This window comes from Mastomys coucha, unplaced genomic scaffold, assembly GCF_008632895.1.
Source record: "Mastomys coucha isolate ucsf_1 unplaced genomic scaffold, UCSF_Mcou_1 pScaffold19, whole genome shotgun sequence".
Classification (NCBI taxonomy): Eukaryota; Metazoa; Chordata; class Mammalia; order Rodentia; family Muridae; genus Mastomys; species Mastomys coucha.
The window spans coordinates 6,138,200-6,155,391 of NW_022196901.1; the positions used below are offsets into that span (position 1 = coordinate 6,138,200).

A 17,192-nucleotide genomic window follows, 5' to 3' on the forward strand; every position below is an offset into this window, starting at 1 on the left:
TTTGGGGGGGGGGATATCCAGGACTTGCTGTGGTGGGAGTACTAGGTTCTAATAAAGCCAAGTAGTCTTGATTTCTGTTAGTAACCAAGACTACTTGGTTTGCCTTTTGCCATCTGTTGATCTCTGGTGTTAGATGTTCTTGCTGTCTCTGGCTGGAGCTTGTTCCTCCTGTGGGTCTGTAAGCCTGTGTCAGCACTTCTGGAAGATCAGCTCTCCTCAAGTAAGACCTGTGTGTAGTGGCCTGTGGATCAGTCGTCCCTCCTGAGTCCTGGGGTCAGAACAAACCCTGGAGATAGGCTCTCCACTTGAAGGGAAGGGGCAGAGAGGGCTGTGGATCTGCAGTACCTCCTCCTAGGTGAAGAGGGAGGTAGAAAGTATTCTGCACAAGCTGCCCTGCTGCTTCTGAGGCCTGTGCCTCCTGGCTGGTCCTGCCTCCTCCTGACTCTCTGGGTTGGAGCACTCCCTGAAGGCAAGCTCTCTGCTTGTGGGGAAGGGGCAGAAAGGGCTGTGGATCTGCAGAACCTCCTCCTAAGTGAAGAGGGAAGTAGAAAAAGCAGGCATTTTCTTAATAATAATTTGCTCATGAGGTCCCAGCTCAGTGTGGGTGGTGCTACTAGTGTATAGAAAGCAAGCTGAGCAAGCCATAGGGAACAAGCGTGTAGCAGGGTTTCTTCTTCAAAGAATCAGTTCCTGCTTCAAAGTAACTGACTTGCTTGAGTTCCTGCCCTGACATCACTGTATGATGGACAATAAGCTTTAAAATGAAACAAACTCCTCTCCAGTTGCTTTTGTTTTATGTTTTTTGAAAATTTTTGATTATTTATTTTCTTTATTTACATTTCAAATCTTATCCCCTCTCCTTGTTTCTTGTCTGAAAACCCCCTACCCCATCCTTCCCTCCCCTCCCCCTGCTTCTATGAGGGTGTTCCCCCACCCCCCACCCTCCCAGCCACTCCTGCCTCACCACCCTAGCATACCCCCATGCTGGGGAATCGCGCCTCCACAGGACCAAGGGCCTCCTTTCCCACTGATTCCAGATAAGGCCATCCTCTGCTACATATGCCACTGGAGCCATGGGTCCCTCCATGTGTACTCTTTGGTTGGTGGTTTAGTCCCTGGGAGCTCTGTGGGGTCTGGTTGGTTGATATTGTTGTTCCTCCTATGGGGTTGCAAATCCCTTCAGCTCCTTCAGTCCTGTCTCTAATTCCTCCATTGGTGGTTTATTACAGCAATAGGACCCTGGCTAAGACAAAACACTCAGGACCTGACTTTACAGGTGGTAACTCAACACACTTACTAGATTGGTTGGTCACTCATTTCCCCTTAATAACGGAATGCATACTAAATACCTTGATATGAGCAATAAATGAGATTAGTTCCATTATCTTTTGTATTTCTTAATGCTATTTTTGTATCTTGTATTTTGTATCTTGTTCAATGTCTTCATTCTCTCTCTCTCTCTCTCTCTGTATATGTATATACATGTATATGTGTGTTCATGAGTGTGTATATATGTGGTGTGAAGTTTTGTGTGTATGTATGTATGTATATATGTATGTATGTATGTATGTATGGCTTTTTTGGGGGGGTGAGTAGCCCAGGATAATGTACAACTCAATATATGGTCCAGGATAACTTCAAACTCATCTGAATACAATAGCAGGAACTAGGCCCAACTTCTCGTTATTGCACTTACTTGTTTTCTTTTAGTCTTTGTCATTTCCTCCTCCTCCTTCCACCCCAGGACTTTTAGCAATTTTCTATTATTTTCTTGGCTGCAACAATTTAATAAAGATCTATTACTCCTGTTTTGTGATGAGAAAGCCTTATGGTGGGAGAAAATTTATATGTTAAAATTGCTAGTTCCATTAAGAACAAGAACTATTTATGTTTTGTGTCTGTGTGTATATACTCTAAGGTCAATAAAATAGCTTTCCAATTTTCTTTTTATATTTCTTTGTAAAAATTATGGAGCAAGCTATAGTTCTTCGCAGTGTATTTAAGCATTATACAAGTACAGCCAGCCTCTGGCTGAAAAGTTAACTCCTTGTTTACTTTTATTCTTTCAAATCATTGTATAAACTGATATATTGCTGTGTCCAAGAGTAGATTGCGAAGATACAGTGGTGATCAAGTGTCTAGAGTTCAGCTGTCCTAGGATTCTGTAGCAAAATAGCCTTTAGGCCTTCTACAACCATACTTAGACTTATGAAGGAGAAAAGAGAGAGAGTTTCTTCCTTGGCAGCCAAATCTTCATCAGCAGTCTCCTGCCTGCCCTGAATGCCTATGAAGTGAACATTTCTTAGATGTTATTTATTTCCTGGAGTTATATGGCTTTCATCCAAAACAAATGATGCTTGTACCAGGAGGAGCAGTGTTTTTGGCTTAGCATAACTTCATCAACTCCCACCCTTCATTGAACATTGGAATTGCCTTGAGACTGATGCCTGGGCATCATCCCAGAACATTTAAATGAGCATCTCTGTGGTAAGGAGATAGCACCCAGTCTGATAAAAGTCACAAGCTAATTGAGATTCAGATTAAAGGCCGATTATCAGTGAAACTTTTGCTTGTGACTTTGCTTTCCTAGGGGAGAAAAATGGCTCTCTGTACCAACAATATTTCAGACTTTACGGTAAAGGAAATGGTGACAGGGTCAGATGATTACACGAATTTGGTTGGAGCATTTGTATGCCAGTCAACTATTATTCCTTCTGAGAGTAAGGGCTTCCGGGCAGCCTTGTCATCTCAATCTATCATTCTGGCAGATATGTTTTTAGGTAAGTCTCCTTTGGTTAATGTATGTATGTATGTGTTCATTCTCATTTTATCGTAACAATAACTTGTCATCATACTGCTGTTTACAACACATGATTAAAGCCTGCAGTCTAATAAACTGTCATTTTGCAAAGTAAAAGTCATATGGAAGTGATTGGCCAGTATTGGCAGTCTCAAGAGTACAAGAATATAAGAAGGTTCTGCATTCCTGAATGGAAATTTATGAGATATAATGCTTTATGAGAGGTTTGTCTTCATTCAGGTTCTTTAGTTGAATAATTTTAGATATAAAAATAGGCCTGGGGAGATGGCTGAAGTGTTTGCTGCCCAAGGGAAAGGACCTGGGTTTGGAACTCTAGTGCCTATACAAAATCTAGGTATGTGGGTCAGCCTGAAACTGTAGTGCTGTTTGAGAAAGGTAAGTCCCTTAAGTCCCTGGGGCTTGATGGCCAGATGGCTTAGCAGAAATGGTTGATCTCTAGGTCCGGTGAGAGGCTCTGTTTCAAAAATAAGATAGAGATAGAAGATACCTCAAGTCAACTCCAGCCTCTGTATGTATATACATGTTTGCGTGTATCTGTACAAATAAAAATATTTTTTTTTTTTTACTGAAAATCTAAAGGGCATGTACGTCATAATAGGTACTAATGTGTTTCATTGAGGATGCTGGTTCCTTGAGTTTTGTTCCCTCTGTCTGAGGTCCTATAATATAGGAAAACTTTAAGAGTAATCTATTTCCCTAGTGGTTCTTAGGAATTAAATTCATTATAACTGCTGGGAGCAGTGAGAATTTGGGGGTGTGAAACCTGATCTGAGAGTGTTGCTGTGGATGCCAAATGTACTGCTCTTCAAGCTTCAGCACCAAGGTCAGCTGCCAGGCTCCAGCTAATTGGCAGAGGTTTGAGTCTGCCACTGTTTTATCTATGAGAACGGAAATCCTGTCTTTCTGATTAAGCAAATCAGTAATTAAATAAAGCCAACTGAACCTCAGGCATGAGAGAACCAGGCTTGGTGAGGGAATGGGTGAAGGGACGATTGTCAAGGCAAAGCTATTTTGTACTCAGATGTACAGAGACTAAGTAAACCTAATCTCCCCTGCTGCTTCAGAGTTTGTTTTTCAATGTTATCTAGGTGTCACTGTTGACAATGCCTTGCAAAACGTTAATGTCAAGGAGGATATGTTTCCAGTGTCACCGAGCCAAGTACCAGATGTGCATTTCTTTTATAAGTAAGTGAAGGTATTTTGTCTTGTGGCTATTTTTCAAATAAAGAGCTCATATGTCTGAATCTGTAGATTTTAGTTCTTACTCTTGGTTATAAGTTCCTTGTGGCAAGAGAGAAAGATAATGTTGCTTCAGGGTGCCTAGCATGGCAGCTTGTACTCAATGGACAATAAGGATGTGGGCATTACATGGCTTGATAAAAAAGAGAAACAGAATATTTTGTCAGCCTAATATAATTTCACACACAATATACGCACATATACATGCACACATACACATCTTGCACATACACACATATAATGCACACACCATGAATGCATACACCTTGCACACACACATGCATACACCATGCATGTATACAATACATACACACACACACACATACCATGTCTCCTCTCTCTCTCTCTCTCTCTCTCTCTCTCTCTCTCTCTCTCTCTCTCTCTCAGGAGACTTTGGTTCATTGCCTAAGCAGTAATTGCTTCTTATTCACTTACTTGCTTTTTATTCAGCTTGATGTTTTGATATGATTGACTCTTATTTTCTTAAAAAAATGTCACTGTGATTAAAATCATAATAATTTTACTAAATGCCTTAATGATGGGTCATCTTCATACAGGTGGTGAAAGTCAATACACTGAATTTGTGTTAAGTTAGAAATTAGAAACCTTTAATGATGTTCTCTTTTTTTTGTTCATGGAGCACGGGAGCCATTCTGTACATGACCCTTTTGTCCTGGTCATCTGTATTGTATTTGGTCTTTAATCTAGTACCTACTTTACAACAGGTCTTCCACAGCCACCACATCTTGTATTAATGGACGATCGACTGCTGTGAAAATGAGGTGTAATCCCATGAGACCTGGTGCAGGTGTGATCTCGGTTCCCAGGTACTCACTTTACTACGGGGTTATTCCATGTCGAATTCCTTTTTTGGAAGCAAATCCATCTGGACTATTACTGTTAAAACATATTCTTTATGGAAATCAGAATGAGAACAAAAGAAGCAGTGGGTGTGTTGTAGGGATATGTCAGGGCATGAATCAAATGAATAGGTCCTAGTCAATTGTACTGCTTCCCAGCCTCTTTCATGACATCCCCTTGTCCATTTTGCCTTCAGCATCTGACTCTCTTCAAACTGACTTAGGCAATAAACAATGAATTGTACTGTTTGTATTTTTGTGTATATTCTCACTGTTTTATCAATCTTCTTTGATTGGATGGGAACGTCCCTGTTTCCTAGGACTAGATCAAAAATCAACTGGATGTTAAGGCCTTGGACTAACTAATCTAATCTGAGTCATGATTCCTTTCTCTGAAAGGGAATGAGGTCTTAAAGACAACGTTTAGTTCCATTTTCAAGCTCAGGTTTTTGAGGAATTGACACAGAATCATCAGGATAAATCTGACCAGTAGAACATAATGCAGAATATTCAATTGATTGAAATCGAGGTGTCAGCTCTCTGTGGTCTAAATTTGATTATCCTGTTAATTTTTGCTGGGAACACTAAAATATAACTCCTAGGCACTGAAAAATATTCATTTAAATACAGCCTACTATCCCCACGAAGAACACTTAACTATCTCAGTATTTCCAGTGTATTGTTCAGGATGTTTAGTTAAGGGGCCTTTGGGTGATAGTGTGGTTCTGTGTAAATCATTTTAATAAGAAAATAATTTAGGTTTTTTGTAACTTCACTTAAGAGTGATTTAAAGCTCTCCTGTTTATGCTACAGGTGGATTAGAAAATGTTGCTCTGTACCTGAAACTACTGTGTATTCTAGCAACAATAACACCAGTAACACAGTAACATGAGTTTATTTTGGGATATATAGGTACACAGCATTCACTTCTCACCAGCTGCTTCTCTGGTTTCCATTGCTCTAATGATTCAAGGTGAGAGAAGAATGTGAAGTGAGAAACAGACATGGGTAGGGAAATGGGGAGAGATGGTTGCTCCTGGGCTACAGAGCATCCTTCTGCTCCCTTGCAGCTGGATTCCCCATAGCAAACTAGAGTCTTTATGTAAAGATGCACATAGCGATTCCAGAAACAGACGCACATCTCATCACTCTGGGGTTCTGCTGGGTAGTTTGGGCTGTGGTGCTCATTACATTTACTATAGCCCTTAAGAGGTCCTTTTCCAGATTTTGTAATTAACCTCTCTGGGTCTGGTCTGCAGAGTCCATCTGGGTGGCTTTAAAGGTTCCTCACCAGGTCTCTGACTCAAGCAGATGCTATCCTAACGACCGGGTATGGTCTGTAGAAAATAAATCATTTTCTACTCTGATAGGGCGTATTTTGATTTCTTACCATAAATAAAATATAGCCTCATGGGGTTAAAGGATGTCATCTCATGAGCAGAAGAATGTAAAGTTTCTCTTTTTGACTTCTGGCAAGCTTTACCTCTAAGGGAACTTTACTGTGTATTCACCGGGGTTTCTCTGGATCGCCTGCAGCAGAAAACTTAGAATATCTATTGTTAAAATTTATTTCTGAGTCTCTGGGTATTGAACACTGGAATATTTCTAAAAATAGAGGGCCACTGCAAAGCATATTAAAATCGGAGGGTCCTTTCTGTTGACCTAACATACCATAGATTTTACATGCTCTATTTTCCTGAGACAGGTTCTCTATTCTCTAGTGTTATTGTTGGTATCTTGGCCTTTTGAAAAGCTGATTTAAAATGTAGAACTCATAGCAGAATTTTGCACACAGATCTTGATAAAAAATTCATTTGTAGCTGTGATATTATACATGTAGACAACTACTCTAGGGAGCTATACTGAGTCCCACAGCCAAAAGTTAAGACCTTCAGTTTTCTCTTGAGTGAATTTCCCATCATGGCACAAGGGGGAGCCCAAGGATCAGAACAAGAAAAACAGCTTGCTTGTTCTCAAAAAATTAGGGTGTTTTTTTTCTTTTCTTTTTGCTGCAGGGCTGAATAAAGATTTTCAACTAACAGGGAAGTACTAGACAGGTTTCTCATTCTACTTTTGAGGGAGACTTATTGTTGCATGTTTTGGAAGCTTTAAAATATCCAAGGAGAAGATGGTAACCAAACAGTTGGCCTTCAGATGGTGTTGACCAAGAGGTCAAAGTGAGATCTTACAATAGTGCCACATCAGGAATTATTCTTGGCCAGCCATATGAAGATGACTTCAGTGTTAGTAATAGTCAGCAGGGTCTTTGAACCTTGGTGGTCAGGAAAACTTTCAAAAGACCCTTTGGCTCTTGAAAAGTGACGAGTCTGGACAGGGAGAAGAGGGGTGTGTATATGTTCTGCTGAGTATGTATTTGAGAGGGATCATGTTATTTGGACTTTGATTTCATCTGTGATTATAAACTTCAACCTTTCTGCTTGATCTGGCAAATGCAAGTATGTGGTACCTAATTCCAAAAAATGTCTGGAGGGGTTGGAGTAATGTAGGTGAAAACTTTACAATGTGACATCTCTGGCAAATGAAATCTGACAGCCCCAGTTGTTTCTGAGGCTTTTTATCTAATGAAGTTTGCTGCTTAGGTACACACTAAGTTTCTTCTGCAAGGGACTGCTAATATTTCTAAATAAATCTGCATAGATGAGCCCACCCCTGGCTTCTTAAACCCTGGGTCAAATTCACATGGATAGACGGGAAGCTAAAGAGACTGTACGGGACAGTGCATATCAGACCATTGCCTCTGAGAACTGCCCATTCAAGGGCATGAGGCATTTGAGTTAGTGAAAAGATTACACAAGTACCTTCCTAGAAAGCAGGCACTGGACAGATGTGCTCTGGAAGATCCTTGAGTTAAACATATTCACTTCACCATGTAGGAAGCACTGAGCCTGAGGTTGCATAGCTGCTGAGTACCACACCTGGGATGGAACAACCTCCTAATAACTCTTGTTCTCTCATGACAAAATGCCTTTCCATCTCGGTATTTCAAGCCACTGTCCTGCAATGTCTCCTGAGTGGAGATTTGTCAAGAAGTGCACTGAATAAAGAGGCAAAGTAGATTTATCCTAGGGTACAGCTCAGCAGATCTGCAAGTTCTGTCTGATTTGCCTTCTTTAAGCATTCATCATTAATGTTCATGTAAGAGCATCATCTTCATCTCTCTCTTTACTTCTTACCAGTTTATGATTGTATTCAACTGCTTACGTTGTTTTTTAGTCAGTCTAAAATTGTTTTGTGAAATCCTCTTGGAGACTCCAAATTCATTTCACATTCACCACAGCCTCTGAGGGTGTTGCATCTCACCAATGGGATGCTTCGCAGGTCTGTCCTGATTAGTGTTCAAGAATTGAGTACTCCAGGGATTTATACCATAGGCTCAAATTTAGTCTTTATATCGAAGTCATTAGGTTTATTGGACTCTAATGTAGCATTTGGTTGAGATATAAAAGAAGGCTTATTAATGTCAAAAAGTCTACCCATTTGAAATTAAGAGTCAGAGATAGACTAAATGAGTTCCTTATCTCTTCCCTCTGCTTCTTTACAGAAAGATATTAGATATACAAATTTGAAAAGCAAGATAACATAAAAGATTAAGGCCAAATATGTTCCTAGAACATAAGTGTACTGATGCATATAAAAGCTTTATGAACATTTGAAAATACTCAAAAAAACACTGTAATCAAGAAAGGGAAACCTTTAATGAAGACATGCTATAATTGTGCAATTCGAACATGAATAAGTCATTTAAGAGATGGTTATAATCACATCACAAAACACTCATCCACTTTTAGAATAATTTTTAAATAGAGGTAATAAAACTAGATAAAGGAAACCAGGAAGTGAGTTAACTAATATGATCTTGAATAGGTACTAATTTGTGGTAATTAATCTTAGAAGAATTCTTTAGAATGGGAAATCCATAAAGGTGTATTTTTAAATCCTTTGTTCTAAGAGTCACAGCTAAAAGATACCCTATGTTAAAATTCAGTTGGCTAGGTTTGAGAGTTTGTGTTCCCCAAATTCATATGCTAAAATAACATTACATTGCTAAATCCCAGCCTAGTGATATTAGAAAGCAGTAGCTTTGAGAAGTGTTTAGCTTACAGTGGTTCTGACAACATGAATGAAATGGGTGTTCTTATAAAGGTACCCTAAAAAGCTAGCTAGCCCTCTGCCATGTGAGATGCCTAAAGAACTAGCTAGCTCTGTGGCATATGAAGTCCTTAAAGAGCTAGCTAGCCCTATGCCATGTAGGGTCTCTAAAGAGCTAGCCTTATGCCATGTGAGGAGCCCTAAAGAGCTAGCTCTGTGCCATTTGAGGAGCCCTAAAGAGCTAGCTCTATGCCATATGAGAATTCACTGTAAAACATCATCTGTGAAACAGAGGATAAGCCCTCACTCAGAAGCACTGTGAACTTAGCCACCTGAGCCTCTGTAAATTTAGAAAACAAGATTCTGTAATTTTCAAGTGAATATAACAAACCAAATAGTATAAGACAGTCTTATACTGTTTTGCTGTAACAGGTCAAATAGTATAAGACACAGTCATACTTATCCTTTAAAATCTGAGGCAAGATAGCATGTTTTATGGATCGGACACTAGAGGGCTTTATCCCAATGCCCGGGATGTGCAACAGAGAGAGGCTGTTTCAGGAGATGCCAAGGCTGAGAGGAATTGCAGGTCGGATGACAGCCTCTGTATCCTGGCATGCTTCAGAGGGATGACTTGATTCAAACTCTGAAATGCAGTTTATTTCAAAGAATCAAAATTGGGTGCCACCGATAGTAAAAGAGTCATTGGGTTAAAGGATTAAGGACTTGGTTCTAAACTGCATTTAACCTAAGTGGATCCTTAGAAAAGTGAAATCTACCAAGAAAAAAGTAGCTAATCACTGTAGTATTTTGACACAATGACAGCCTTCTTGTAAGACCCTGTCGAGCCTTAGCTTACTGGAGACCTTCCGAGTGAATCACATGGAGCCTGACTGATGCAAAAAGCAGGAGGATTTTTAATGTTTCAGTGCACTGGGGCCATCCCAGACCTTAAGGAGCAGAAGCGACCCTGCACAGCTTGTTTAGGGAGCTTTTATACAATTTTCAGGGCAGCAGCCATTAGACACAATGTGATTGGCAAAACAGTGTGACTTTTTAAACTGATTGGTCTTCAGGGAATGAGGTGGCAAGGGCTTCCCTTGCCTGAAGGTGGACAAAGGTCCACCCTGTGGAATGTGTCCCCACCCGCAGGTTGGTTCTCACCCTGTGGTCTGAGGAATGTTAATTAGCCTTTCCCTTCTGGAGAGGTCCACCACCTACCCAAAGTTCCTGAGCTTATCTTATTAAGCTTGACAGAAATTCCTGGCCTCCCGGTGTTTTTCTGAGATGTCCCTGTTTACTTGGTTCTCACATTATAAGTGACATGAATATCTATATTTTTTTATTTTGAAGTTTTTGTGCTTTTTTGTCAGTTCCCTAGAAATTGACTCACATTAATAGTCTTCAAACTTTGTGTTGCTTTGAGCTTCCCAAGTTTGCTCTCCTGCTTTACTCATTGCAACAGTCTAGTAATGACAGAAGAGCTTTAACTTCGGCAAATTATAAAAATGAGGCAGGGAAGGAGGAAAACTGCCATTTTAAAGTCCAGTTTGAATTAAAACTTGAGTTATAAAGGTTTTGCAACTTTAATTATCTTTATCTTGTTGTTCATGTTTGGTTTCAAAGTTTAGCAGACTTCCTGTAGTCTCCATACTCCAGAATAAAAAGCTTGTTTATTCCTCAGCTGGCTCTCCCTTCTCAGAAAAAGTGAGCTGGAGAACATAGGCATGATTTTTGCTAAGTGACCAGAAAATATAATTACTTTAAAAATTGAAGATTATAATTATATTGGAATACTTTTTTGATTAGGAATTTGGAGCTTTATTCAAAAATAATTCAAAAAATGATTTTGAATTGCTTTTCTTGACCTAGAAGTGGGGGGAAAGGAAATGTTATCTTATGTGGTAAAATTTTACCAATTTTATTTATTCTTTTTATAAGTCTCTGTTTATTAGTTTACACATATCATTTCTTTGACTTACAAACAGGTGAATTAAGACAGCTAATTCTTGTTTTTTTTTCCCCTAAAGAACATTTTGCTATTGTTTATAGTCCTGACAAAAAATACTAGGCCCCTATCACATAAGGAAGACTGTTGGCATCTAAACTGAATATATCTCATTTATAGTGCAGCCACTTTGGAAAGACAGGCTTGTTAAAAACAAGGCCAATAATTAAAAGTGTAAAAGTTGTATTCATGTTTTTGAATGTATTTAGTTAACCAAGAAATTGAATTTTGCTGGTATCTAGAAAAATACAGTTTGGATTGTATATAGTTGTAGGCTTGTGAGTGTATTGGAGCCCTTCTTCTCTCTTGGTAAACTTGACTAAGGGAACTAGGATGCCACATGATCAATGGTCACCAGTGTTACCCTGTTCCAGTATCTTACAATTTTGTTGTTTCATACCTAGAAGAATATAGAACCAGGGACAAGGAGTGAGCAGAGTGAAAAGTAGATTAAGGGAAAATGGGAAAAACTCCCAAGAGTTGAAGGGTCTCTAAGGGAGTTTCTCTGTCCAGTGAGCTTCTATGGATCTTATGGCCAAAACTGAATATCAATAATCTTTCCTGGGATTGCTTAGAGGAGTCCACAAGGGTTATGTGTATTCCTTCCCTTGGTCCAACTGTTCATTCACTTATTGGGAGGAATCATTTGTCTTGTGTCAGTAGCTCACGATTTACCATAGCCTGTCTTTGCTGTCTATTTGAGGTTATTAAAGTATAATGTACAGTTAAAGAAAGAGGATGAGGAAAGATGGAAGAGTAGGCCTACCAAATTCAACGAAAACATCTATTCTATGACTTCAAAAGGAAGTTAGTTGCCTGGAACGGAAAGGAAGATGGCAGCCAAGACCAGACTGCGAAGCAGTAAATAAGTCACTGAAATATTTACTGTTATGTTTGTAAAGCAACAACAAACTTCAGTAGCAGTTTGGAAAAAGCAGTAGAGAATGTGGGAAATCCTTTCTCCTACTCTGGGTCTGTAAATAAAAGGAAAAATCTTATGGACAACGAGGAAAATTAAAAGGGCCGAAAGTCACATGAAGCCGGTGATGGGAAGCCACTTAGTGGCAGTGGCACTGGCTAATGCACTGCCTCTTATGCTGAGACAAGGTGGAACCGATCCAAAGAAAAACTTAAATCTAACTGCTCTGCCAGGAAAAGGAGAAAACATTATTATCTCCATACTCCAAAGCCACATCCTATTCCACACTAAGTGTAGATTCCTCAAAGAACCATAGAACCACACACATAGCCCAGGGAAACCTATCTGAACTCAAACTCAGTGGAGTATATATGCTCAAATGGTGGCAGGAAGGAAGCCCAAGCCTTTGTGTTAGGACAAGAATATGCAGGCATAAAGTTAAATACAAACATATTGGCCATATCAGTGCCTTAGGCATTGAAATCTATTTGGGAAAAATAATGCCATATAGAACATACAAAGACAGGCCATAGACACAATGGGTGGATCTTTACTCTGAAGTGAAGTTTGTCATTGCTGAAAAGCGAGGATTCAGCTACATAATTTGAGCTCCAATGGGATGGTAGAAGCAAGCAGATCTTCAGGGCTAGACGGTCTGTCTAGCATACATGCTAAGCTCCAAACTACTGGGCTGCCATATTTCAAAAGTAAGCTAGATAGTACCGGAGGAACGATACCTGGTGTTGTCTTCTGACATTTGTATACATACATGCAAATGTGTACCCTCATGAACCCACACAATAGGTTAGTTAATAGGTTGAACAAACGGTTCATAAAAGAGGAAACACAAATGGCAGTAACTCTATGAAATGTTCAGCAATCTTAGCCATGCCAGCATTGTGCATGAAGACTACATAAAAGTTATATCTCACTCCTGTTTGACTAGCTATTGGTAAGGAAATTGTGAATGCTGGCAAAGATGTATGGAGAAGGGAATCATTCATTTCTCTGTGAGTATAAATTAGCCCAGTGACTATGGAAACTGACATGGAGGGTCTTCAAAAGAAACTAAATATATGCCGGGCAGTGGTGGTACATGCTTTTAATCCAAGCACCTGTGGGACGCAGAGGCAGACAGATTTCTGAGTCCGAGGCCAGCCTGGTCTACAGAGTGAGATCCAGGACAGTGTCAGGGCTACAAGAGAAACCCTGTCTCAAAAAACCCAAAAAACCAAAAAACCAAAAAAAAAAAAAACCCTAAATATAGAACTGTCATATGACTCAACTATACCACTTCACAGTATATACTTTAATGAATGTTAATTAACAGCCACAGAGATAATTTATGTTTATTGAAACATTCTGTACAGTATCCAAGATGAAGATATCATGATGCATGTGCTTGATAAGTTTGATTCAGCCATAAAGAAAAATAGAATTTAAGTTGTTTGCAGGGAAATGGGTACAATTGAAGGTCACCATTAAAAGCAAATCAGTCATATTAAAACACAAATATTCAATATTTTCTCTTACTTCTGGACTCTAGATTCTGTATAGATAAAAATTATAAAAATTCATGACAAGAAAGGAGATGCAAGATCATCAGAGGAATGGAAGAGAATATTTGGGAGTATTTAAAAATGGAAGGTGAGGGGGTATGATCAAAGTGCCTGGCGTTCTTTATTGAAATGTCTTTATGTCAATATGTACAGTTAATATACCTATAAAGTTTTATGTTGAGGGTTTTAAAAGGGGGCATATTTTGTTTGTTTTGCTTCACTTTGTTTCAATATTTTAGCTAATGGGTATTCATGCTCAGCATTAGCCATGATCTGAATGAAGTTAGGGAAGACCTCTAATCACATGGATTAGTTTAAAAGGCCTGGAAGTTAGATAGACAAATTAAGAGACCACTCCCAGGTTTTACACATTCATAAAAAATATTACTTATACCAGAATCTTTTCAGATAGATAGATTCATGTTTAGTCAGAGGATATACAGCAACAACAGATTGATATAGAGTCACATGGGATTTATCTGTTCCTTAATCAAAGAAGCAAGTTGATGAAGTTGGCTCACACATCAGAAAGTAGAGGTTTATAAAGTATCCACTTTGATTTTGCCCATGTTTGACCTGTAGTCTACCGTAGGTCTACTCTGTCTCTCATCGTCATCTTCACCCCCTTTAAGTTATTGTCAGTCCACAGGAACCCAGGACTGTACTGGAGCACAGAATGTTGTGTTGATGTAGTGGTTGACTTCAGAATGTCCATGGTTATTTTTTCTTCTTCTGTAAGAGACCCTGGCTCTCTTCCAGAATTATCTCCCTGAGGTAATTCTTCAACAGAAACTATAATCTGCTTGGCGTCTGAGGCTCTGGGCTTAGATCCTCACTGTCCTCATTGCTTTGCCTTGGATGGTCCAGCAAGAGTGACTGACGTGTGATGTTGGTTTGTTTGTTTGCTTTTGTTTTTTGAGACAAGTAGCCCTGTGTAGCCCTGGCTGTCCTGGAACTCACTCTGTAGACTAGACTGGCCTTGAACTGAAATCTGCCTGCCTCTGCCTCCCAAGTGCTAGGATTAACGGCGTGCACCACCACTGCCCAGCTTGTGATTTTTTTTTTTATTAGTTCACATACAATTCTATAACCTTGGAAGGAAGTTCTTTGATTTCCTTCTGTCTTACTTTTCCTACATATTCTTAAACTGGGCTTAGATGCTATGAGTTCCAAGAAACATTCCCAGAATCTTTTCTTTTCTTTTGGTAGCTATTTGTATCTGTCTCTTAAAGTTTCAAAGAAAACAGCTAGGGGCCAGTGGATAAAGGTGCCATGCCAGTGGCTAAGCCTGATGATCTGAGCTTGATTCTTGAAACTAATGTGGAAGGAAATGACTCTTGTAAGTTGTTTTTCTGATCTTCACATAAGCAGTGTAGCAGGTTCATAACACAAACACACACACACACATATACACACACACACACACACTGTATAGAAAAGTAGCTGTATAGAAGCATAACTCCATGCAATCCATGTAAACTATTTAATCAGTATATAAATCAGTGATTCTTCTTCAGATTGTTTTTTTTGTTTGTTTGTTTGTTTTGTTTTTTGAGACAGGGTTTCTCTGCATAGACCTGGCTGTCCTGTCTCACTCTGTAGACCAGGCTGGCCTCACACTTAGAAATCTGCCTGCCTCTGCCTCCCAAGTGCTGGGATTAAAGGCATGTTTAATGCCAGGCATTCTTTAGATTCTTAACAAAAGCATATAGTCACAACCAAATTTAGGTCATTTCATTATTTCCCCAGGGATCTCTGAACCCTTTGATTCTCATCTTCCTGCATACTAACCCTCTTCCAAGCCCTAAACAGCAAATCATCTGTTCTCTGTCCCTATTCTAGACTTTCATGTGAGAAACACCATATAATGTGTATTATTTCTGACTGCTTTTCCCACTTAGCACAGTATTTTTAGTGTTCATCTAAATTGAGGCATATGTCATTACTGCATTCTTTTATATAGTCAATTAGAGTCCCTCATACAGTTATACTTACCTATTTATTCACTGTACATTTGGGCTCTTCCCACACTGGTCATTCTGAGTAATGCTGCTGTGGACATTCATTACCAACCTTTGTGTGGAATACATGTTGCTTCTCTTGGGTTTATACCTATGAGCAGACATGGCAGATTACATAATACATTCATGTGTGGTTGTTTAAAGAATTACAAGACTCTCTGAAAATAGAGGAGCTATTCACATTCCCACGTGCAATGTATGAGAATTCTCAGTTTTCTCCACATCCTCCCTATACTTGGCATTATTTGTCTTTTTTACTCTAGCCACCAGGATTATAGCAAGCATGGGGGGTGCTATCACTGTGGTCTCCGCTCCTTTAGGCCACTTCTGTTTTCTACAGGTGTTTCCTCAACATTAACACAAGACTCCCAGTATGCTTTGAGAACTGCAGTATTGCTTGGAGAGGGTTGAATGCATTAAAAAGGCTGCTGTTTCTTTAAAATTTTAGCAAGTGTCCAGCTGGCACCTGTGATGGTTGTACATTCTACTTTCTTTGGGAGAGTGCAGAAGCTTGCCCTCTGTGCACAGAGCATGACTTCCATGAGATCGAGGGAGCCTGCAAGAGAGGCCTTCAGGTAAGAACTAACCTATGGAGGCACCCTGAGCAGATGTCAACTGCTATTCCCCATCATGTCTGTGAATAATGAAGATTTCTTTGGATTATAAAGTTTCATGACTGAACAAAAATAATGATTGTGAAAGTACTTCAGTGTGGTATCTTTAAAAGTTCTAAGCATTTAATTTTAAGGACTGCTCAGTTCTAATTCCCTCTCTACTCTGTTCAGTTTTTCACTTCATGTTGACTGGGCATGCACTTCCACTATTCTGTAAGTATTTCAAATATAGATCTGTAGAGTTTACAGGATGTAAGCCCTTCACACAGCTGATAGAAGCAGAAAAGCCTTCATGGCTTGTGAGAGAGGTACCCTTATCAAATTGAGATCTCAAAAAGTCTATACCAGGTTCGAAGTATGTGGTAAGCATCATATCTAATGTTAGGCAGTAGTAAAGATTTGAAGTGATACTGTGTTATCAGTAAGAGAAATTCTTTTAAATTTATCACTAAATTTATCTTAATCCTGTAACAAAATCCCCCTCCATGCTGGAAGGAGGGACTGTTCAGCTGCTCTGTCAGCTTTCTGCACCTGCTGATGCCTGACCAGATGATAAGATCAAGCTTTCTAATGAATAGTTTTAGAGTGACTATGAACTTTCCTCAGTGACATTTCTTTCTTTGACAGTATCCCAGGAACTGAGTAGATAGTTTGGCATTTTGGGCTAACATGTATCTCTGTAAGTTTGAGGTTTTGAGATGCTTAGAATATAGCCACTAGACAATGGAGCTTTTAAAAATGTCTTTTATTCATATACATTTGATAAAACTGTCTAGGCTTTCATACAGACCTTTTTGGTGATGTTCGTAGAATGTGCTTCAGATGAGGTCCACATGTGCTGGAGTTTACATTCACTCTAGGTTACACTTAAGATGGTGCTGAGCCCAAATGTGCCTCTACATTTCCCATCTCCTCATTCTTATGAAAATGTCACCCAATTCAAAAGTAATGTATTTATGTTCAGTTCACTAAGAATGATATTAGTTGTCATAGGCTAAAACCACAGGATCTCTAGTAGCCCTTTCTAAGGAAATGCACTGG

The 17,192-nt window shown here is 39.4% G+C and overlaps 1 protein-coding gene across 4 annotated transcripts in view; it reads left to right on the forward strand.

Annotated features, from left to right (window-relative positions):
* Positions 1–17,192, forward strand: part of Kiaa1324l (KIAA1324 like) — a 204,476-nt gene that overhangs the window by 169,065 nt on the left and 18,219 nt on the right. For all 4 annotated transcript variants that reach the window (XM_031380008.1, XM_031380011.1, XM_031380010.1 and 1 more), the window contains 4 exons: positions 2,591–2,780; positions 3,910–4,006; positions 4,786–4,887; positions 15,986–16,112. In XM_031380008.1, coding sequence (XP_031235868.1) covers positions 2,591–2,780; positions 3,910–4,006; positions 4,786–4,887; positions 15,986–16,112 — 516 coding nt within the window. The remainder of the gene's footprint in view (positions 1–2,590; positions 2,781–3,909; positions 4,007–4,785; positions 4,888–15,985; positions 16,113–17,192) is intronic.